General features: G+C 36.0%; 1 protein-coding gene across 1 annotated transcript in view; it reads left to right on the forward strand.

The window, feature by feature from the left end:
* c6.2 (complement component 6, duplicate 2) overlaps positions 1 to 25682 on the forward strand; it is a 65023-nt gene that overhangs the window by 11091 nt on the left and 28250 nt on the right. Inside the window, exons 3-5 of the mRNA XM_069187207.1 lie at positions 18705 to 18835; positions 19687 to 19834; positions 20686 to 20690. Of these exons, the coding sequence (XP_069043308.1) occupies positions 18705 to 18835; positions 19687 to 19834; positions 20686 to 20690 (284 nt within the window). The remainder of the gene's footprint in view (positions 1 to 18704; positions 18836 to 19686; positions 19835 to 20685; positions 20691 to 25682) is intronic.

Genomic DNA, 25682 nt, shown 5'->3' on the forward strand with positions numbered 1-25682 from the left:
TAAGCCATCTCTCAAATATGTTGATGCACTCTTTGCTATAGGGAGATTTTCTTTTTTAGTCTGCACACAATTAGAAAGGTACAATATTGTATCCTGAGTAGAGTCTTTTATTTGATAGAAAGCACGTTTCTCTATTCCTCCACAGTATATTTACCTCATCTGTAGGGTTAAGATCTGTTTATTCATTGTGAAAAATGTTGGCTCCATGTAATTATTGTTTCTGTTAATTATTAATGATAATTAAAGTCTAATAATTAATAATTCATTTTCACACTCCAATGCTCTATTATGCTGGGAAAGCATGTGTCACATGCCAAGTGTTACTGCTTGGAATTAACCGGCATTAGGGGGTGTATAATTATTAATTATTCCAATTTACTTGCAAGGCAAGCTGGTGTCAGGACCTGATCATTGCAATTTTAGCCATACTTTTCTCATTTGTCTACATCCCCCATCTTGTAACAGATTCACACAAAATTATCTATGTTATTAATAATGCTTTCTTAGACACAGAAATCTACATTTGCTGTAAATCCCAATTTATAATCTCTTACCGTTATGTGCTAGAATCTATCAATGGCTGACTTGGAGTATCTACTCCCTAATTTATCATTTGTTGTGTTTGTACTTCATTTGACCCACTCATACATTTATTAAGGCAGTCAAAATATTTGCCTCAAAATAAGAGTGTATTTTGGATGTGGAAACCCTCCCATTACTTTCTATTCCAAGCTTTGACAATGATTGTAAACCCAAAGTGCACAACTATAAACACTGTGCCCAACATCTCTGTTAATCTCCATGTGTTTTCATCAATGTTGTAGAACTAAGAGATTGGAATGATTGTTAAATGAGTGACTTCAGAAGATTCTACGCTGGTCTCTTGGTGATACCAACGTACTGCAATACAGGTTAGAAAATTAGACACGAAAAACTGCAGGCCCTACTCATTCAAGAGCAGGAGAATCCTAAAATCCAGTACATTTCACAGGGAGACAGAAAACATTTACAGAGTACAAGAGTAAGAGTAAAGAACATTTGCCAAATAATTTTTACTTTTACACACACACTGAAGTCAGCAGTATGAAGGTGAGGTTGAGAGTCTACTAAAATAGCTTCTGTCTTTTTAGTGCACCTCAAAGAAATTCTGTAGCATACATTTTTAATACCAGAAAGATACCTACTGTATAACGTAGAAACAACAACAGAAGTGTCGGATTTTGTCTGCAAATAGATTAATCTCAATGTCCTCAGCATGGTACGGAAGACAAAGTCCTTGAAGTTAAATAATTTGACCATGAAATAATCAGGCAAACTCATAATAAAAAGTAAATAATAATAAAGTCTCAGTACAGAACTTTGTGCGATACCCTAAGTAAAATAACATCATATTTGTTACATCTTAGATTTAGTTTTAATCCGGAGCAGATGTTCATGAATGAACCCAGAGTCAGAAGCCATCATCAAATTGTTAGTTAACCTCACAAGGGCTGTACCACAACTGTGTCTAAACCATAACTGAAAAAGTTTAAAGAGCTCATAAGATGCAAGATGAGATTGTAGTTCAGCTTTCTCCACCCCATTTACAATTTAAGGAAATTAAAAATGGGAAGATACTTGGTCAATTAGCGCAGTTATTTTTAACCCAGGTGTGATAGCACCAGTCCTTACACCTATCACAACAAGGGAGTTGCTGATGAGGTTAATAATAAATTGGGAGCTGGGAAGCTTACTTTGACTTTTAAAACATGATGTCAGCCTTCCCACATCGCCTGCTACTGTAGGTCCCTAAAAGAGATCATGCCCTTCCTTGCCATTTTTATAGACATTTGTATGTGATTTAGAAGGTACCTGACCTGCCAGAGTATGACAGTGTAAAAGTTTAAGTGTCTGTGAAACCCTGCTGCTGTAAGTCCTTATCTTGGCAATGCAGCTTAACTTACTATATTTATCTTTCTCATTTTCTGGGAGCTTAAAAGTTGCAGAACTGTGAACAGCTGAACTGAACCCATGAAAGTGTATTCAATCATTTTAGCAGTCTGTAGGGAAACCTTGGAATAATGAAATCTCAGGATATCACTTACTTCTTCATCTAATATTCATGTGTGTGTGTGTGCGCGCAGAAAATACATCCCTTCAAAAGTATATGTGATGCTCACTGACTGAAAAAAAATGCTCAAAATTCATAAACGAAAATATATCTCATCACCACTTTCTCTGGGAATTTAAGAAGGTGTAGATTTATAAAGATAATGAATGCTAGATAAAAAGAGTAATTCAGGATTTCGTTGAAACATTGATATTTTGTGAAAAGCCAATGACTACAGTGTACAGTATGTATCTTTAAATTCTTTAACAACCTTTATGATAATGTATTGTGCTAAAACACTTACAGTAATATAATGCACAGTAAGTTTATTGATTGTGCAAAATAGGTGTGAAGCATTATTTCACTTCAGTTAGAATTAGACTCCACTCTCTTTTAAGTGTTTATAATGTTGTGAAATGTGTCATAGCAATTTAATTTGCATATTTTCCATAGCTCTTATGAACATATTTTTTCTTAGGCCACTGAAGTCTAGATAGACTGTTCTATCTTTACCCACTGATTCCTGGTTGTGAAATTTGTGAGAGATGCTGTACTTCTTATTAAGTTAAGTTATGTTTTGTTAAGTATCATTAAGTTTTCTCAAGTGGTTTTACAATGTGTTAAGTTCTCATACTGTAGCTTTCATGCTTAGCTAAATCTATTCTGTTTCTAGTAATTGTTGGAAAACTCACACATAATTTTCTGGAGACTTTCAAACTTTAAAATACATTTTATTTGTTTTTTAGAGCTGTGCATACCTGTAGGCCATTGTAAGTTGTAAACATAGAAATTATGACAATGGAATATAAAACATTATTGTGTTCTAATAAAATAAACTTCAGATTAGAATTACTGTTTTTACTTCCATGGACCCATTTCCATTGGTTCTCTATTGAGAACCAATTAGATGATTAATATTTTTCCTATACAGTTTATTGTATTGATTTTTTTCAGATCAATATCAATATTGATATTTTTACGGACTCGAATATCTGAAATGTGTGGTCTGTTTAAAAATTTGAAGTTGATGAAATCATAAATAAAACCAACAAGACTGCTACTCTTTAGAAACAGTGTTGCAGATTCCTGTGGTGATAGTTTTGTTCAAAACAAAGTCTACTTGCTCTTAAAAGTGAAAATAATCAATAATTGATCACAATTTAGAGAATGAAACATATATACACGGAGAGTTCAAAATCTCCTTCACGTGCTTGGATTCCATGGTATATGTTACAGACATCTCTATGGAACAGAATGAGGAACTGTCGAATGGAGAAACTTATTTAGATTTACTTAGACACCTACAGTAGATGGTGGGAGCCTGTCCCAATTTATCCCCTTTACTGATAGCATTGGTTCTAGGGGAGACAGGGTTTCCCAAGTGTGGGATCTTTCTCTTAATCACATATTACAAAGTGCTATCTGTTGAGCCTCCTCAGTTGGCTTGTAATTTTGCATTTATTGTCCAGTCAACGAGCACATCATGAACCACTTACTTCCACCCACCAGTGTCCACATGGGATAAAATATATTGCAGTTATGTTCAAAATTGTCATTTCCAGATGGTGTATATTATCTTGACTGGCTTCCTCTTCAACCTGTGACAGGAAAAGCTAGCGTATTTCTGGGAAATAATCCAGCTCTTTGCCTTTAGCTGTTCTGTGTCTTTTATTCCAGCCTTGATGATCAAGCAATTTAGCCCAAGTGCTGGAGAAATACAGTATGTGACCCATTCACATTTAGACCTTTTTTTTTTACTACAACAATTTCTTGAAGATCACAATTGCAATGCAAGTGTGCAATTGCAATTGACTATACCACCTCTCCTACAACTCTGCCTTCAGACAGGAAAACAAATTTGAAAATAAAGTACAGCTTTTAGGAGGGCAAAATCCATAACCCTATCCTAATGTACTGTACTATATTCCTGCCTTAGTCAGATTTCTTGTTTGGAGTTTTGATGAGTAAATTGAGGCCTTGTTCGTTGTTCAATCAGTTTCCTCCAAGTGTTTCCTGATATTCTTCAGTACAGCTGTTCTGATTTTCCATTTTGATTTTGTTCAACTTTAATATATTGATGAACAGGGTCTCATTGCTCTAATCCCATTGTTCTAAAACTAAGCAGTCACTTATTGATTCACTATAATATTTTCCACAAAAAGCAGATTTCTCAACCAAGCAGGAGTTTGAGCTCAAACTTTGTTAGAAACAATTTACAATGGGCATTTGTACTCTTAAAATATATTACTACATTTAGAGTATACATATTCAGAGCAGAACATTTCATTTAATAGCTATTTTGTTACTAAGGGAAATCTTCGAGTTACTATCAATAATGTTGCTGATTAATTTTGATGACTGTAGTAATAAAGCTATTTTTATTGCAGAAATTGCAAATAGACATATTTTCAGTATTACCTCAAAAAGTAAAGTTCTAAGCTGCAATGAAAGAGTACGTGTAACTCTGTGCTTGGGTGGGTGATTTTTTGTGGTGCCAGGCTACAATATAGTCCTCCACAATATCTAGAGGGGAACAAAATATAATAATAAATAATTGTAATTTATCCTGGTTTATCCTCATTTAACATAAGATGCACTTTGCTCCTATCTAGAGTCCTGAAACAAATACATCCAAATACAAGGATATAAATACAGTAATTACAGTAGAATACAGTGGCATATAAAAATAGGTTAATGATAGAGTGTTAAAATAGGAATATTGAATGTTTGCTTCTCATTGGATTTAACAATTTAGTACAACTTCCATTTTCTCCTAATGGGGTATAGAAGTCCAGAGGCAGGAAACAGCTGGCAGAATTCTGACAGTGTGCTTTCAGCAAACAATCCAATACTTATTTGATCAGACTCCTGTTTGGGATATGCAGCACAGAATTTGAATACTTTGGTTTCTCTTTGAGACTGTGATGATCATTGTGGCAGGCCAGCAATTATTTAGGATAGTATTTCCAGCTAACCTGCCTGAAAATCCCACGGGTTGTCTGTTGTTTGTACCGTATATAGGTTGACATGTAGTGTATTAATGGTAAAAGGCTCAGAGTCACATTTTCACATAGTTTTAATTTACATTCAGTTTGGTAAATAAAGACATTCACAATGGTCATTTGTAGCAAGTTGTTGTTTTGTGGAGAATGTAGAATTTTTTTAGATTAAGGTGTCCTTGCACAGAATGTTGTGTTCCATTGTGTTTTTTTCCATGTGCTCAAGCCTCATGAGCCCCAAGCTGAGGGGTAGGTCTGTCTCAGTTATATCAAGGATATGGCATATTGTGCTATCGTTCTGAAGAAAATGGGCTGATGCACACAGACTCTAGAAGTGAACGAGCGCTCCTTTTGGAGAACTGTATCCTGCAGGTACCTAAGTTTTCTTGTCCAAGATGTCTTCATGAATTCAAAGCTTTTTTTTTACCCCCTGTGGAAGACAGGTTTTGCTATGCTACACACTGACTATGTCCCAATCAGCTGAGATGGCACAATGACCTAAAACAAAACATATCTGAAGTGTGGAAGAAAATCTAGATAGGAATTGCAAAAGTGACACTTTCTGGCAAGGCACTTGCCACTGCAGTAACTGTATCCTCTGATCACCTTGTGCTATGAATGTTTTGTGGTTGCAATAGGAAAATACATTTATTTCACAGTCTTTGGCTGAGTGCAACCATAGTCTCAACATGATCTGATGTTATTTAAGAATCATCACAGAATGACATGTACTCAGAGCTTTTATACAGTATGTTTGAAACAGTTACTGCACATCACATTTGTACAAAAATATTACCAAGTATTATTAAGACAGGTTAGAGAAAGAAATAAACTACAATAATAGTTAAAACTTAATTGAACAGGGCCTACTAATACAGTCCACTGTTTTAGCAATATACAGTACATGATTACTGCAGGTAACATTTCAAAGATTGCAATAATTAAATTATTAGAAGACAGCACATACAGTACTGAATGAATAGATTGTGCCAAATGTAGAGATGATTATGCCAGGTGGCCTATGAATTGCTTCCAAAACAGATCTCCCAGGAACCAGGAACCATATAGCCAGGAGTATGGATCTGTCTTAAAAATGTCTTAAGATCACTGTGCAAAAATTCAAATGAGATACAGTACATGTATATATTGGAGTAAATCCACTTGCTGGTGAATTTATTATAATTAAGAAGCTGACTTATTTAGGCATTCAGGCAATGCAAATACCCCTGTCCACAGCAAGCAGATTGATTATCCAGTTTTTAACTATCAAGTAAACTGTAATAGACCCTCAAGGGGCTGTCTCCACAAAGGGCAATCCAATAGTGCTGATGGTCTTTTAAGAACAATCCACATATGGTAGCAGCCATTCCCATAGAAGATGTTACCTAAAACCTTTCAACTGTGAAACATTATCTTAACATTAATGGGAGGGCTGCCAGGCAAATGCACAGTACCTCTAGCGATATTGTTGGCTAAGAACAATGTTTTTTATGGCTTTTGAAAAATATACTGCACACGTACAGTAGATTTAAATACATAATGTTGAGTTAGAATATTTCAAACTATGAATATTAATCATATTTGATGAAAACCTGCTGTGATTTTTGAATGAATTTGAATGAAGTGAGGTCTTGTTTTTTTCTGTCCTGGAAGAATTCTGTATTCTTGCATATTTGTGTGTTGACTGTAGCATTCCCTTCATTTTGCATGACATCCACTGAAGGCTGTTTGTGTGTTATGTTTCATGAAGTGTTTCTTATATCTTCTGAGGTTAGAATATTTTTCTGCAGAATAATTATGCAGCTCTCTACTCTTAACTTCTATTTACTTGAAAAAGACACAAAATTGTTTTGCCTCTTAATCCCACAAACTGAAAACTTGTTTATTTGAGTTCCTTGCAACAAGTTTACACCCCACTGGAAAGAGCTGATATAACCAAAAAATGTTGTTGGGGTTTTTATGTAGAGATTGTAAAGATTACACCCTCTTCCTCAGTCAGGCATAAACGGGTCAGCTTGAGTTTGCAGGTTAACCTTGAATTTATTTTCATCCTAGGGATTTCAGTTTGCCATATCGATAATGGAAAGACCAAAGTTTGTCCATCACCTGCGATTTATGTGATTCCAGATTATTTAATAATGCCCTGACCTGCACTTACAGACCACCAACCAGTGGAGTCCTAGGTGTCCTTGCCTTTTTCCCTGTCCCCAGTGTGCCTGCATGTCTTCTGTTTCCTGTCCCATTCTGTTTACCTGCCTGTCTGGAACTTCCCCATTGGTCCGCCCTTTTCCTGCCCTGACTGGACTACGTTTGGGAAATGTGTCCTTTGTTGCATTCGCCTCCACTACTCCAGTCTGCTGCATGTGGCGCTATTATGTTCAGGTTTTTTTTACTCCCCTCCCGTGCGAGGGTTCATTTTTGGAGGTGGGTGTTTCCCTAAATTGGCTTTCTCTGTGGATTGGTTGAAGAGAGTGGTCCGGTTTTAAAATGCTGGTACGGGACGTCTGGAGAGAGAGGTAGAAGAGAGGTGTGGGATAAACTAGGGTGAATTTTTGTGAGACTAATGTTGGTTTGTAGTTTTTGGTAAACACGAGATCTGTCGGGTTTGTTTATTTGGCTCTGGTGGGGATTGGGATTGTTGTGGCCCTTGTGTTTTTTTTTGTTTTCCGTCACAGCTTAGTTTAGTGTAATAAGTTGGCTTGCGGAAGACTTTTCTTTGGCTTTGCCACCCACTTTCTCGGGAGACAGGTCAAGAGGGAATTGGATTGTAGGAAGGTGTAGTGTTTTTAGCTTCAGTGGGCTGCCAGTTGTGAGATCAACTGTGATATGGCTGCTGGCACTTTCCCTCTGTAAGATGTTTTTCTTTTTATGAAGATGTCTTTCTTGCAAGGGCTGTAACATGGGGTTACCAAGCTCCTTCTTTATCCTAAACCAGTCGTGTTACACTTAAGCAGTTATTGTACACTCCATTAGCAATAGGCAACTGTGCTGTCTGATCTCCCTATTTAGCCTGAATTGAAATTTTGACAGGTATTTCTATAGGCTTGTCAGTTCATGTGCTGAGCTGGAGGTTTTCTCCAATTAGCACTTCTTGTAAATGTTGCTGCCTTGTTCTCACAGAATCAATTAAAACAGAACCTGCAGTATCATCCTCCATTGGAATCATTTTGCCATTTAAGGCAATTACCATTTTTATCCCATCATCTAATTTCCGATCTGATTTCAAGCAATACAATTGCTCTTCCCTATTGTCTCTGTTCTTTTCACTTCCAGTTTTATCTGGGATAATAAATTTCATGCTTTGAGTAAACTGCAGTGAACATTTAGATTTGGTAATTTGATGGATTGTATTTTCTTCGGCAATTCAAAATCAGATCAGTAAATTCACAAAGTATTCAATCTTACAGCTACTAGGTTTCATTTAGTAATGTACATACAGTATAAGCTGATACAAGATACCATTTTATTAACACATTAATAAAATCCAGGAAATAAACCAATCTCAGTTTATATAAAAATAAATCTGTTCTAATACATGTAAACAGGCGATCATTCAAGAATTCCAAAAGTTAAGAAATAAGGGTTAAATACTGTTAGTCAGCTCCATAAAATTAAGTCTGAAAACCTCATTATTTATAAACTCAGAGGAAAAGAGTTGCTGTCATCCAGTGCCATTATTAAACACTGGATAAACTTAAGGATATTTCCACCCTTTAGTGGAAAGGAGAAACACAAAGTTTCAGCTGTTCAGGTGTGAGTTGAACTCGACATTGTGAAACAAACACCCTGTTTGTTTAATAGTTTGATTACAGTTTAATGTAATAGTTTAGATTAAATAGTTTACTTAAAATAGGCATATTGAATGTCTGCTACTCTTTGAGAGTTTAATGCAACTTTATTTCTGTTTTTTGATGAGATGTAAACGTTCAGAGGGGGGGAACAGCTGGCAGAATTCTGACAGTTTGCGCTCAGCAAACAGTCCGATACTCTCCCATGTGATTGATCAGCCCCCTGTCTGGCATATGCAGCATATAATTGGAATACTGTACTTTGGTTTCTCTTTGGGACAGTGATGATGATCAGTGTGGCAGGCCAGCAGTTATTAGGACAGTAGTTTCAGAAGCCCTGCCTCTAGAAGTAGTCAAGGCCTTTGTTATTTGTAATTTCCAATCCCAAAATTTCTTTTCATATATACTGTGTATGGTCCCAAAAGGCCATCATGCCGTTGCAGGTTAAAGGGAAGAGCTTGGAGGGTTGTTTCTTTCAAAGGTCTGTTCTTGAAATCTCTGGATTTAGGAACCAGCTCACCCACTTTCACACTATGCAGCTGCTAAGCTTAACATGCCTTGTTATTTCGAAATAAGATCAAATGCGGCAATGAATAATTTCAATTAGTAATTGTTGGAAAGAGTCGGAAGCATCTCAATATTGGGAGTTTGGGGCAGAATGATGTTTCACGTAGGTCTCTCTCTTGGCCCTGCGGTTTTTCAGATACGTTCTCTCACCTCAGTGGCTGAGCATGGACAGCTGTGACAGAAGTCACTTGGGTACGTGACCAGCTGATGGTCGCCTGGTTTGGGTGTTGGAATGCATTCTAGGCCTGGCCACAGCCTTGTTGCTACATAATTTTCAGAAGAATAATATAAAAAGGATTATTTTCCTGTCAACGAATCAATAAAGAACAAAATATTTCAAGCAAAATGCGGCATGAAGCAGTTAGTGCCATGTCAATAAAGGAATTTTTATCAAACCGATATTCCCTGATATAAATTTGAAATACGCAAAACATTCCACATTTTCAATCATCGCTGACAAATGCCATTTATCCCTATCCATCTCGTCCCCAAAATGGAAGTCAAGGTTGATGACCTCCTGGAATGGATGTACTCTTTAATATTTTGAATTATCTTGGAAAGCATAAACAGCACAGACTTGGTTAGGGTCTAAAGAGATCACCCTGGAGATACTTTCTGAACTACAGGTTAAATAACTACAGGTTCTATGCAAATGTCCAAAGTCAAATATGACAGGACAACATTTCAAAGGTTAGAAAGTTTTAATCAGATAAAAAAATATAACATTCTTGGAAGTAAAGTTCCAAACTGTGCCATGAAAAAATAAATCAACGAACGTGTAAAAAAAACACATTAAAATTGTGAAAGGTGGTAAACAGTACAAATGCTGTGTTGCATTTTAGATGCTTACCCTGAAATTATAATAATTATAATTTCTTGCTGCATTCCCTTTAAGAAGGCTTGCAACAGTAACAACTTTGAAGAAATTGTGCAAAAAAAAAAAATTCAAACCAAGGAGCAGATACTGTATGCTTATCTTGAAACAGAAAAATCTAGTCAGTGAAGTGGCAAATATTTTATTGCTACTGTATAGCTATAAATCTTACTGTCCAGCATTGAAGAAATCATCAACTCCAAGACCACTGGGTGGATTTACAACCTGTCCCTGGAATATCAGTTACAATAAAGTATCCCATGTTCTGGGTCTGATGAAGATGCATATAGACATTTAATAAAATATGTAAGTATCTGTGAAACCATGGTGTGCAGGAAGCTCTTCAAAGGTAGCAAGTGGCATATTGGAGTAAATGGCAAACAGTCACACAGAAACATACTGTAACAGTTCAAATAAATCCTTTATTAAACCTGAAAGCCAGAAGTGATACCTGGACAGTCAGTACTAATATTTTTCATTTTATATTTTCAATAATGAATTTTAAGCAGAATGACAAATGATACTGTAACAATGAATCCTGTCATAAAATGCATTGAATAATTGTAACTATTAACAAGATACCTTTACCACAAATTACTGCTGTTTGGCCCAGGAAATATATTTTATTCAAATATTGAGATTACTGTCTTTGCAGCAGGGGCTTAAAGAATTTAGAGGATGCATCAGGAAATGTAAACTGTTTAAAAGGATAGATATTTTTACTCTGCAGTTAATGTAATTCAAAACATTCATTTCACTATTTCATTTTAAGAACTCAGTGGCCCGTAATGGCTAGATTTTTCAGACTGCATTTTATAGAATACCTTTCACTTTTAGACCCCCTGATTGAGGTCACAGAGTATTCTCATTTTTATGCATTTTGCTCGCTATAATACATCAATATTTTAACAATGTGACATTAGATCTAATGATCACTTCAGTGTAGTTAGAATATTGACTGTGTAACGTAGTCTAAAACATTTGATGCTTTAATTTATCCCACTGCAGTATATCAGAAACATCTAGGGGCTCTTAGAGTTCTTTGCAATTAGGACTGTTTTAGTGCACACAGACAATTGGGAACAACATCCTGCTAATTCATGAAAATATGATATTGTATGTTTTCCTCTACATTTACAATATTTTACTTGTACAACTGATATTTTGCAGTGAGTTTTATTAGCTGCCCTTTGTTTCCTTTCACTTGCATCTCATCTGTTTGGTTTTCATAGTGTTCGGGTGGTGCTTCCTCTCTTAGATCAGCGTGCATGCTATACAGTATGCAGTACTGCATGTTCCCCATTACAGTTCAACAGTTCCTATTACTGTATGCTCACAGTATCAGTTCAGTATTTTGCCCTTTTCCATTTCCAGTAGAATATGTCAAAATGAAAGCCCTTACTGTAATTACTTTATGCACTTTTAGAATGCACATACTGTACATGTATCCAGCTTAATTTTTTTGCAGTCTCAATGCCTTACATGAAATCAAATGCACTTTTTACATACAATACAGCTTGCATATTGCAGCAATGACTGGTGGTCTGAGATCTGCTGTAGGAGTGTTCCAAAAGCTCTTTGAAGGTTTTAACTGCTGGTTAGTCAGCGAGACAAGTCAGAGATGTGTGATCAGTACAGTCAAGGTGGAGGCTGCCTACCTTGTGAAAATCTATCAGAAATACATTTTTAGGTAGTATTAATACAAAATGCAGTCACTTGCCCCAGAGCACAGATGAGAAGCAGAGAAGTTTTTTGCCTTTCTCTACCACTGAAACTGAACATAAGCTGCTCAGCTCAGTTGTGCAAGTGTGTTCCAAGCTTATAGTCTCATTAATAGGTGAGGAAAAAAGCACAGCGTGTCACTGCTTTCAGTGTGTCACCTGACCTCACTCATTTCATTGGACTGATTAAAAGTTGACAAAGGCACGGGCCTTCTCCTGCTTTAGTGATATCTCCTTGAGTTGTTGCTCTTAAAAAGCTAACTGGGCTAAGCTAGCAAGTTTACTGCCAAACAAATGTAACAATTATTCTTTTCAAAACCGGACTTTCAAGCAAAGCAGCGACGGATGTCAAAGATATGTTATTGCAAGTATAATTCTGGTATAATTCTGGTGAGTACAGCATGGTGGTGCAGTTCTAAATGGGGCCCTGACTTCACGTCTTAGGGTTTTATCTGTGTGGAGTTTGTATGTTCTCCCCATGTTCATATGCCTTTTCTCTGGGTGCTCTGGTTTCCTCCCATAGTCCAAAGACATACTGGTACAGTCGGTTTATTGGCTTCTGGGAAAAGTGGCCCTGCCGTGAGTGTGTGCTTGTCTATGTTTGTACTGCATCTGTGTGTGCCCTACGGTGGACATGGGTCCTGTCTAGAATGTATCCCACCTTGCACCTGTTGCTTGACAGGATAGGCTCCCCTGCAACCCTGCAATGGAAGAAAATGATGGATGGGTGTTAGTGAGCATGGTTAATAATGGTAAGTGTAGATTTTTATATTTATTCCAAAAACACTAATGTGAATTAAGTCAGTGTACACATTCTACAGTAAAGTGTTTTCTGGAGAATAATAAACCTCATTTTGATAGTGAGTTCAGATGATGGTAAAGTACAGTAAGTATTGAAATCCAGTGACATCTCTTGGGCTGCTACTGACATCCTTAAGCTGCTAGCTGTAAGTACCTGTATTTCAGTTGAGACTATGTAAATCGGCATGCAGATATAACCGCAGCCTACAGTACACAATCACTGACCATATTGCACTCTATAGTGATGAGTAAAACTGTGCTTCTGCCATGTTCCATGTTTACTGGAACTCTGGCCTCCGAGCCACTGTGTGCCTCTTTAGCACACCATACTGGTAAGAACTGGTATTGTATATCAGTTAAATTTACAGTGCTTCCCAAAAGTATTTAGACCCTGCTTTCGGTGCCTCATTATTTTTAATATAGGTTTGCTGCAGCAAATGGTTTGAATACTTATGAAGTCATGACTTTTCTGTTGTTTTTTCCTGTTTATCTCTTTTCGTTTTTATTTTTTGTTTTGAATATGTGGAAAAGTATGTACTGTATATAGCACATATTAATTGCTACTTCAGAGTGTTAATATTTTCAAGCAAAGCAACAAAATGTGAAAACTGTAAGAGTCTGAGTACTTCTTCAAGAGACTGTAATTAAAAATGTTAACAACAGTTAACTTGTAAATAGAATTGCAGTACATAAAAAAGACAGTAGTCTGTCAATCAAGGACCTTCACAGCTTTTGAGCAGCACAAGTCCAGTCTAAGTACAATTGGGATATACATTTTCATAAATACTGTCTGGAAGTCAGAAGTGTTCCATATCTAAATAATGCCTTTATTGAATATGAAGTTACTTACCCATTTATACCAATTAACAGTCACATTAATATTTTAAAGAGTTTTCAAACTGTTTGTTGTAAAATGAATACAAATAGATACTGTACTGTATATTACTTTTAAAACTGAGTTACCTACTGTGCGTGTTCATTTTTTTAATATATCCACTCAATTTGGGATCACCAAGTGTTTTGATTTTTTTATTTGGTTCATGGGTATGACAGCAGGAGGAGAATGACAACCAACCAGCCTACTTTTTCCTCAACCTTTGATATACAGCTCGTAAAGTGCTTACAGAAGGCTTAGCACCAGATGGAGGACACCCAAATTCCTCACTGATATTTCAATTAGCTTGTCACAGGAGCCACTATTTTGCCATGTATAAGACTTACAGTATGCCCTGAATAGCTTATGACCCTGGATAATCTATGTTCAAGTTCATGTTCACATTTATTTGTCACTCCAGCCATATACAAGTATACAGTAGAAGGAAATATTGTTCCTCCTGGTCCACGGTGAAAATACAGACAGGAGACTGACATCCATGTAGATATTGTAGACAGGATACACATAGTGCAAAGTGCAGATAGTGAAAATAGTGCAAATCACAAGGCAATTTTTTTGCCCTGTGTAATACTGCCAGTTTTTTACCATGACATGAAGAATCCTGGTCACACTAAGCATTACATAGACTCTACTAGGCAATAACTGAACCCACAGAACTCAAGGGTTTGAGCATTGTAGAATGATGAACAATTTAATAGGAGAACTTTCAGAAGAATTAAAAATGAAAGGCAAACAAATACTGTAACTATTGTGGTGCCAAATTGCATGAAATGTAATTACAAACAATTATGTTGTAGCATATACCTTATTTTATGCATTTCACATGTAAGGGAATGATTTTCATTGCAGTCTGTACTTGTGTCCTATTTGACCAAACCTTGTGATCATACAGTTAACATGATGCTGGTTCTTTCTGCTACTCCTTTAACCAATAATCAAAATGCCCATTTACTCTGACCTTTTTAGTTGCACATTTGCCTTCATCATCTTGATATCCCTCTAATAAGGCTTCACTGTGGCATTACACATGGGATTTTATTAGAAGCAAGGGAGGCTTCTTTTTTATCAAATGAAAACAGCCTGCAGTTTAAATGAAAGGAAGAGCTATCTGATAAAGGGTGTTGTGCACAAGCTGTTTATTATGCCTGGAGGACCCCAAGTCTGTTGTGGAGGGAGAAAAACATTCTTTAGGTCAGAGCTGTTGTTTGACACACTCAGTAAACTATAGCAATTATATGTACTGTATATTGTGTATAATATGTACGCATAAACCATTTACATCTTGCCTCTTCCTACAGTATGTGGTCATACAGTGCACTATATGTCCTTGTGTCATAGTTTATGGTGTCCTTTCAAGCAAACCAGTATTTTAGCTTCTAAAGTGTATGGATTTGTGCTCACAATAAAAGCTAAAAAACCTAGGTTTTTGCTATTCGATGTCAATCTGAAGATAACCCCACATACAGAGGAGCACACACAGGGGGAGAGGAGACCTGGGAAATCTCCAATACTACATTTTTTTTTGGCAACGACTAAAAAAAACAACTAATAGTATATAAATGAAAAAAAAAATTAAAGATATTTGAAGGAAAGTTTACCACATTCAAAACATGCATCCTCCAGACTGATTAACTGTAATAATAATTATAACTGCTTACGCTTATACAGTATAGCGCTTTTCTGGACACTCCACTCAAAGTGCTTTACAGGTAATGGGGACTCCCCTCCACCACCACCAGTGTGCAGTAGTTGACTGGGGAATGTTTTTTAAACAGAGCATGCAGCAGTAACTATCACGATTATTCTAAAACAGCAGCAGCCACGGCAATAACAACACACTAGTATCTACTAGCTGCTTACCTTTGACTAAATATCTTTTGAATTCTGCATGGTTCAGACATTCCAGAATGTCATTAACGGAGGTTCTTTTTTTTAATGGTGACTTTGTTTATACCAGACTTGTGAACCTGTCATCAGCTGCATCACTAAAAATACAATGTTAAATTTAACTGCCATCAGAGAAAGGTGTCCTAATTCTGATGTGATTTTCTTGTGCATTGTTTTGGGATTGGCCAGTGATCAAAATGTTCATTGGCACAATAGCTCCATCTAACGGCTTTTCATATTTTTTAAAGAAACACACAACTGTCTGCTCCCATTGTAAAATAATTCACCACACTCAAAGATGAAAATACAACATATTTCTTGAGTCATAGCTTTCTTTCTAAATATTTCAAATATTTGGTCAATTCTTTCATTTAAATGACCACATTGCACTGTACTATTGTGATTTCATCTCAAATGTGTGTGGCTTTTGCTAATTCAAAAAGCATGGAGCTTACATAATTAACCTATTGATATTAAATTATTCCATATAATGACAATTTCCTTTATGAAGATCCCATTCTTCCTGAGTAATGGAGGGATCCATGTGTGTATGAGTGCCATACAGGTTGGTTTATTTAAAGGGAGATAGTTGTACAAGGAGCAAATGGAGCAATGTACAGTAGCTGCCAGGATAACCAGAAAGCAGGACCGGAGTAGGAAAGAGGAACAGGACTGCACCGACAGCCAGTTAAGAGGGATTGCACAGGATCGCCAGAAAGCAAGATGGTCAAACAGACTGTAACAGAGAACAGCTCAATAACCATCCCTCGAGCAACAATGCTGTGGGGCTTAAATACTGTGCTCATTAACGTCAATGCATAGCAGGTGGCTAGGAGTGCTGCGCTTCTCCTGCAAATGTGACTGATCTCCGAGGAGACCAAGAGCAGTGAACTCGGCCGTAACATGTTCACCGTAACATGTGGCAGTCAGCACAAACATTATATCTTCTTATATAACAGACCTTGCTCAGGTAACTGTACAATAATTCAAAGTTGAAGTTTGTTTAGTTCAGTTCTCTCGTACAATAGTGTTGAACTGTGCAGCATTGTTCAATAGTGGTCACCATATTCATGTGTGCAGTAAGGACTACACGGATATTTGTGTATATGATGGAACATTATTAGTGTTAATACCCTGCTTTGCACATATTTGCATTATTTTTTTACTTTTATGATTTCATTACGAATGAGGCAGTGGCAGTCTTCCAATTTTCTCTTGGCAAGTTCTTTTTTTTTCCCACAAGGCAATGAGGGCAATAAATAGGATGGAACACCAAGCAAAGCTCGTCTTTGCCAGGTTTTCAGTATTCTACCACTTTGTAGTAAAAATCCTCTTATCCTCTGTACTGGCATACTGTAGATGTATTTTAATAGGCAGGAAAACAGACAAGGCAGCTCTCCTCGATTTCTGTCAACATCAGAAAAATTCTAAATCAATTTTTGTGAAAAGCAAAAATGTGTTCAAACAGGGACAATAAATTGGGAAAACTAAGCAATTTCATTGTTTTCTGTATACTAAATATGTCTGTTTTTAAGAAGGTGCATAGTATAGCCATCATTGTATTGTGCTGTATATTAATTGTACCAACAACATTTTCTAATTCCTGTTTTGACTATTATTTGCTTAGGAATTGCTCTTTTCCAGGGTGCATGACAATTTATATACAGTACAATATACTGTATTATAAAGAAAATAAGGCCTGCAAAAAACAGCATCAAAATAAAAATAGCAGCATAAGTAAAAAATATCACAAAGCAAAATAGTAGCTGCTAATTTTTTTCTGCATGTAGCCTTTCTATCCTCCAGATTATTTGGACAATAGGTGTTTTTTTTTTCAGTGGAGACAAAAGAGATGTTAGTGAACTAAAAGTGTCCTCTGGAAAGTGACTTTAAAGGCACACAGTACTGTAAATGCATGATCTCACATTGATGCAAAACTGTGTAGGGGAGAATACTGGGGAAATTAGAAGTGCCTACAGAGTGGATACAGCTGTCTTTAAGCACCAACTGTGCTAAAGACAATAAAAGTCCAATTTGAAGGCAAAGGACAAACACTGCAGATTAAGTAGGATTTGAAATGGCAAATTGCAAAGGTTATAGAAAGTCCCGGAAATCAAGTTTGGTATAAAGATGTTCCTGAAACCACACAAAATGGAAGCCAGGTCTTGGTTAATGACCTGAATAGACGTGGTAAAGCGATACTACAGGCAGATGATATGTCACGGGTTGTACAAAGTCTTGTATCATATTATGAGGTACATTAATTGAGACTTTTTTTCGACTAAGTGCTCCATGCAACATTCTACCCAGCCACCACAGAATTTATAGAGGGTCAGTTTCCGTCTATTAGATGCGTTGAGCTTCTGGTGCAAAACCTTGTGTAACATGACCGAACAGAGCATCCTCATGAGAAAAGAGTGCAGAAAGAGTGCAGTTCTGTGAAGACTGAAAGTGGAGATTTCTAGGCAGTTAGGAGAGTGGGGATTAAGGTTGGGTCAGAGCTGCTGGAAAGATACATTTAAAAAACTCTCATAATTAAAGTAATGTCTTAGAACTGAGTCTTTCTTTTGCATTAACCAGTAATGAGAAGACAGGATCCAGTAAAATGTATTAGATACTGTAGCTGTCTTTAATGGGTGCATAGGAAATGTTATACACAACCTGCCATCATTTCTCTAAAAACAAAACAGAATATGATGTTTTGTTCCTCACTAGAAGAACCAGCACAACTTACAATCATGCATAAATGAGGCCATGTAAAAGGAAATGAAAAGCAAAACACGAAATAATGAATTATTACACACTTTTACTGTATTAGTCATTTCTGTTTAAACAAAAGGAGCTTTTAAATGTCTTCAATCAGTTTTTAGAAGAACGTCTCTGAAATCTGTATCTGAATAAGGTTTTTTTTATTTCCCATGATTTAGTATTTTAAACCATCTTCTTTCCCATGATACCATTTGATACCCCACTGAGTTTCCAATCCACTGGATGAGTAGACGCAAACGTATTCTTGTAGAAGTGTAGATTAATTAAATAAGCAGCAACATGTTCATATACATGTACTTCTTTGTGTTTTTCAGGCCAGAAGATGGAGAAATTCATCCAGAAATCTGCCGGCTTTTTATACAGTTGCAGTGTTGTCTAGAAATGTATATCACGGAAATGCTCAAATCTGTGTGTCTTTTAGGATCCCTTCAGTTACACAGAAAAGGTGCTTGTGATGTTTTATATTAAGCATATTTCTATTAACATCTCACTTTGCTTTGTGAAAACCTTACTCTATAGCATGTTTTTTGTAGATTAAAAAATAAAGAGCTCATTTTTTATCACTCTTCAAACCACGAACACTCGGGCAAATATATTAACGACTGATTATTGTATTGATATTGGAACATTTTTATACTGCGGTAACACAGCAATATTAACACTGAAGTGCCAATTTAGAATCATGCTTTATTCAGGAATTTAGCACTAGCATCATAGTTTGGCACAACTCATGAGCTCATTATCATGTTCTTGTGGAGTGATTTTGTTAACAATATACAGAGTATTAATATCTTAACATTTGCATTTTGAATAGCCAACTCAGGGAGTCTTTTCACAGTGCAATTCTGTGGGCAACTAATTCTAAAGGCAACAAGTGAGAAATATCCACAGCAGAACTAAAACCATCTGGAGCATAAGAATCCATCTTGCCTTCACCTCTCACAGCTAAACCTCAGGCTAATGTTGCTTTCTATAGTTCCTAATTAGAGTCTGGATGCTTAGATATCTCGGTGTATAAAGTCAAAGTCTGTGGTCTGGAAAGAAGATTGATCATACCCATCTTGACATAACGGTCATGGTTTGATGCAGCTCCTCAGGTGTGGTGTTCAAAAATCATAATGAATCAAATAGATTAAGACAAAGCTAATTCAATAGATTAGAAGAAAGTTTGTGTGAGAAACGTGTTTAGTGCTAAAATTATCATAATAACAGTTTAAGAGTCTGAAGTGATTAAGTATTACCGTACCAGTTGTAAAGGATAATGGGGTGTGTCACTGTTCGAACTTCTCTTTCCAGGTAAGGAGACATGTACTGTTCCCAAAATCTTGGACTGTAAAATGGAGGAGAGCTCTGAGATCCCAATATTGGAAGACACATCATCCTCACCAGTAGATTATCATCAGTATTCCTGGCAGGTTTCCACAGATATTGAAAACACTGAAAGGTACTCTAATTTTAACTTAAATTTTAAAGATACTTTAAAAAGTTAATTAAAAAAATTATTTGAAATTTCCATGTTAATATTTGATGATGTGACATTAGCAAAGGTGTGTACTGTATGAGAAAGTTTAAAAAATATGCAAAACCTATCAAAATATATTGAGCATAAACATATTTCATTGGTGCAACCATCATATGGAACGTCCCAACTGCCATGTCAAAATGTAGACTGCAGGAACATGTTGGTTTAATACCTAATCAAATTTAGGTGTTTTTTATATTCCCTATGTACAGATATGTTGTTCACCATACATTAAGGTGACTTTTCTGTGACTTTCTAATACAAAATGTTAAATCTATCATACAGTACATATGATATATGGTTTATTGACTGCAGCCCAAGAAATGGACATTATCTAATGATGGTTGAATGACCAATGTGGTGCAGCTCTGCACGTATTCTTTTCAGGTCATGACCTGGTCAGATGTGTTTCTTTTTTCTTTAGAACTGGAAAGGATGAAACAGAACTGCTGTTGATGTTTTTGAAAAGGTGTTTATTCATCTCATTAGAGAGATAGTTGATTGGGCGCACTTGATGTGGTGATTTAAACTCCTGAAAGTTTTGAAGGCCTAATGAAAATCAAGATAGAAAAACATGGAAAGGGACCACTTTTGTGCCTTCTGTATACTGGAGGCTCAATTAAGTCACCTTAGGTGGACTAATCAGCAGCACAGTATGCTTCCCCTACAAAGTTTTGAGTAGTTTTGTCCATCCATAGATGTCAGAAAGTGTGGCAAAGATGTGCAAAACAATATTCTAATTGTTCTGAGGAACAGACCTTTTGATGGATTAGTCCAAGTGTGATGGCCTGGGCAGGACTGCCTGGTCACTACAGAACGTTACTAGAAGTGATTGATGGCAACCTAACTGCATGATACTACAGTATATGGGTCAACTCATGGAACCTCACTTACTAACCTTCCTAAGGTCACATAACAACATGACAACATTCCAGTAGGACCACACAACCTGATCATCCTGGCAGCATTCTTATAAAACAAAAATGTGGTACTGTATGCCACAGAACGGAGTTATGTTGGAATTGAGCCCCAGAGAACACTTGTTTGATGAGCAAAGACAATGTGTGGCTTTTAAGTTTCTGACCAGTAAATAAGCTCGTGCCTTTTTCCAGCACTAGGATTGGATTGCGTCAGAATCTCACAACAGTACCTGAAACCTGGTCCGGTATACTTTAGAGATGTGTATTGATTTTATGGTTTCCAGCAGCGGCCACATATAATATTAGCCAGCTTCTTTCAGAGTAGATTTTTTTGATGAGAAATATTAATCAGCACAATGAATTTATGTTTGTTCAATAAAATGCCCATGCTCCTGCGACAAAAAAGATTGTCTTTTCTCTGGTAATAACTATGTATTTTTATTGTTAGAAGAGATTCCATACTAATGTTTAGTATACAGTATACTGTATATTCTGTAGCTTTGCAAGATCTATGGGAAATTGACCACACAAACTTAACAATCTATAATTCATGTCTGCAGATATAAAAAAGTATAAAATTATATCTGTGCTTTGACAGAGATATGCGGGAAATGAAAAATCTTCTAAGCAAACTCAGGGAGACTATGCCTTTACCATTAAAAAATCAAGGTATGTAACATTAGAATCTCCTTTATTCACTCAAGTATCAAGTAATATCTGTTGTTTCCAGCGTATTACATTCTTTTTTAACACTCATCCAAACGTTTTGTTAAATTTAACAAAAACATGAAAAACATTTGCATGAAACTCTAAGGGTTCTTGAAACAATCATCTACCATCTCTTTGTCTTCATTAGTCATATACATCTGGAGACATTTATAATCATAACCAAAACAGGGAAGATGGGCCTCCTCTCATTTGTAACCTTTCTCATTGTTTGTATGTTTTTATCAGATCTTTCCCTTCCTAATAATCCAACATGGACTTTCTCCTTTTAAATCAAACTTAATTTACTAATGTAAAAAAGAAATCTTTAGGGCGCCATTTCTTTCAAAGGCCTCTGATAATAGATTCCCTTCTGTTCGACCTTACCTTTATGCCCGTTGCCATGGTTAATCACTTCTGAGTTTACTATAAAGTTATACAGAAACACCGCACCTTTGATTGTGGGGCATTTTAAAACAAAACGCTGAGAGTATATTGTACATATAGACAGTTATAATTTGTTCTGTTTTAGTACCACTCAGTATACAATGGGCCTCTTTTAACATAATAGGAAGAAGGCTTATCTACTAGGTCATAATATCAGCTGTGCTCATTGCGTTGAAATAGAAGATAAGTTAATAAATATCTTTTATTTGATTTTGTACTGTTAAAGATGGTCTTGAAAAAGTAACATTTTACTTCATAAAACACATAGTTACTTTATTTAACAATATTGATATACATTTAACATATTGTGTCTTTTAAAATTTGAGTATTTGCAAAGGTTTGTAAATATCCTGTAAATAATATATTGTTTTTTGGGCCAATTTTGTAAACTAAATCATTAACAATAATAATTTGTTTTTTTGCAATACCAGTAAATTTCTGATTTTCATCATCAAAAGAGTTTCCAGATTTTTTTGTTTAAATGGTGATCAACCTTCTCTTTCTTCTTGTTGTCATAGATGACAGCAGCCTCCTGAACCTGACTCCATACCCCCTAGTCAGAAGAAGAAAGAGGCGATTCTTCGGACTTTGCTGCCTTGTGTCAAGTTAAAACATCCTGCAAAAACCGAAATTAGGATCCATATCAGAGCAAACAACAATCAGAAACATTGAACCAACTTGTATGTTGCCCTACAAAATATTACTGCCATTTCTAAACTCTTCTGTTCCGTTCAAAAAGGCTGTCCATTTTCTATTTTTTATTTTGTAATACAAAAACAGTTCTTAAAAATTGCCGAATGGATAGTTTTGAATTATATATTTTACTCTAATTTTGATTAAGATGCTTTATAAAGATTTTTTCCATTTTTGTAATTGGAGTGATATTATTGCATGGCCACTTTAAGGCAATGTGAGCAGATGAAACTATGTGGAATTAGTTTGCCCCCTCCCCCACATTGCTCCAGTAGTTACACTTCTGTTCAGGCAGACTAAGATCCTTGTGTTATTAATCTCATTATTATTTGTATATTTAAGAACTAAGACTAAATCTAATGCTTCTTTTGAATCAAACAGCCCTTCCACAAACATTGATGAATTTTTGGGCATTCTAAGTACCAAGGGTACCCTTAATAGGATATACTATACTACAGTATATATGGTATTTCAATACAGAGAAAGAAGAAAATTAACCAACTAAGATTGAGCAGCAGTGTTAACTAACTCATTGCATCAATCAAACACTGCATATAGAAGCCATGTACAGGAGAAACTTTTTTTTTCCTTTCCATAACTACAGTATATACTGATCATTATTTAGTCTTCCATATACCGGAAATCTGTACCCAATTTTTCTTTTACATTTCCAAGGAATATATAATATTGAAATAAACTTTTGCACATATATGTAAATCAATCTATTAACCTTGTATATATATACTGAATCATTACATAATCATTATATTATTATTTTAAAAGACAACTTTTCTGTTTCAATTCAAATGATTGAACAAAATCTGGTGGCAAAACACTCTAAATGATCTTTTATATCCCATGGAAGGGCAAAGCACGGTACTTGCTTATCAATATAGTATTTAATGTTTAGGGCATGCTGGAGGTAGATCAAACAAGAATATACACCATTTTACATTGTTAATAAACTTTTTTTTTATTAAAATGAAGAACTTTGTCATTTGTGGTTTCTACTCAGATGTAAAATACAATACAAATTCATATACTAATTTTTAAAATCTGAGTTTTTGTAATACAAAAAAGCAGTATGTACTGTATATATATTTTGAGATGACAGTGTTACTAACAACAAAATAATAGCATGCTGAATAGACTGTTTTGAACAACCTTTTGTAAACCTTTCTTATCTTTAAATGTTAACAGGTAGGTGTGCATGAAAACAGTGTGTCCTTCAAATAGTTAACATTTTTATTTCTATATAACTTTCAAATGCAAAAAAAAATGAAATTCTTGCAATGATCTCTAAATTGACCATTAATTCTTTACCAGGGAGCTACTGTACCTACTAAGGACTGCTGTAAAAATGCATTGCTTCAGAAAGCATTGTGCAAAGGGCAAGATTATGGCTCAGATGGAGCATCAGTCATTTGCAGGGCGCACAGGGACCATTTAAAATTTAAAGACACCAGTTAACCTAGCCAGCATGTTTCTGGAATGTTTGAAGGAAGCTGGAGTACACAGAGAAATCCCACATGAATGAAAAATATGACAATTGGAAAAAAAAAACAACTCTAGATTTATTGAGGTCGTAGCAATGTCAGTCTTGAATAGAGTGCAACAAATTTTAAGGAACATTTAATTCTACTTCAGTTTTGAAACACATAATAGCCACTAGATGGCAGATTCCACTCGACTTGGTATACAAAGTTTATTTTTCTATTTATACACACTAGCTTTCATTAAAGTCAAGGAACATTTGTAAAATTATTAACGCTTAGTTCTTAAACAGTTAGTTATGAGTGTATAACTTCTGTAATAACTTCTATAGTGGTATGATTATTGTAGTATCAATCATGTTAATCTACTGTACTTGATCTAATTCATAGTACAGTAGTTCAGGTGGGTAGCTGTGTCGGCATGCGTAGGCTGCAAAGGAACAAATAATAGGTTTCTTCCATGCTGAAAAAAAGAAGAAAGAAAACACAATGTTTCGGCCGTGGAGCCTTCTTCAGGTGTGAGAGAGACAAGGCAGTAGGCAAAGGTAATGAAGCCGGAGAACAAAGGCTTGATTGGCCTCTCTTTCTGTCCTGTGCTCTCACTCTGCCTCTCACTCCTCCTCCTCCCTCCCAGCCTTTGTTCTCCCTCTACTTTACCTTTGCTTACTGCCCTGTCTCTCTCACACCTGAAGAAGGCTCCACAGCGGAAATGTTGTGTTTTCTTTCTTCTTTTGTTCAGCATGGAGTAGACCTACAGTATTACTTGTTCCTTTGATCTAATTTGATCACTGGTACCATGATACAGTATTCTGATACCATGGGTCTAATTGTTAACAAGTCTTTAAGGTGCATTGAATGCTTGCAATTTCACACATCAAGAGAGCATTTTTGCAGCATTAGATCATCCATTCATCTATCCATTCTTAGTGCTTCTTTTATTTAAGGATTGCCTGGGAGCCTGTTCCTATCCCAGCAAGAAAATGGTTCAAGGCAAGGTACACCCTGGATGGGAAGCCAGTCCATCACAGGGCCGACGCAAAGACAGACAGATTTCCCAGATGCTACTGAAATTAGCCTACCAGTGTGTTGTGGGGCTGTGGGAGGACATGGGAACATGGGAAGAACATACAAACTCCACACAGATAGCACCCCAAGTCCAGTAGTGAACCCAGGTCCCAGACTATACTACACAGAACTGAGATGAGCACACATTGACTCCTGTGTCAAAAAGAAATGTTTCCATCACAACTATCAAAAAATATTCCAGCGAAAAAAAATCACTTTGTGAGCAAAGAAAAATATCTGAAATACAAGAATTAAGTAACAACATGATGGCTCCCAGCTGTGTGGTTTTTGGAAATGCAAGAATGCATCTGTCCTTCTTTCCAGTAAGACATGTCCATAAATTTATTAGTAACAGATGTTTTATTATTTTTGAGCTATGTATTGGGAGAATTTGACTCATTCTCACCCTATCTCATTCTCAATTCTAGCATCAAAAAAGAGCTACCC

This window comes from Lepisosteus oculatus, chromosome 3, assembly GCF_040954835.1.
Source record: "Lepisosteus oculatus isolate fLepOcu1 chromosome 3, fLepOcu1.hap2, whole genome shotgun sequence".
Taxonomy (NCBI): Eukaryota; Metazoa; Chordata; class Actinopteri; order Semionotiformes; family Lepisosteidae; genus Lepisosteus; species Lepisosteus oculatus.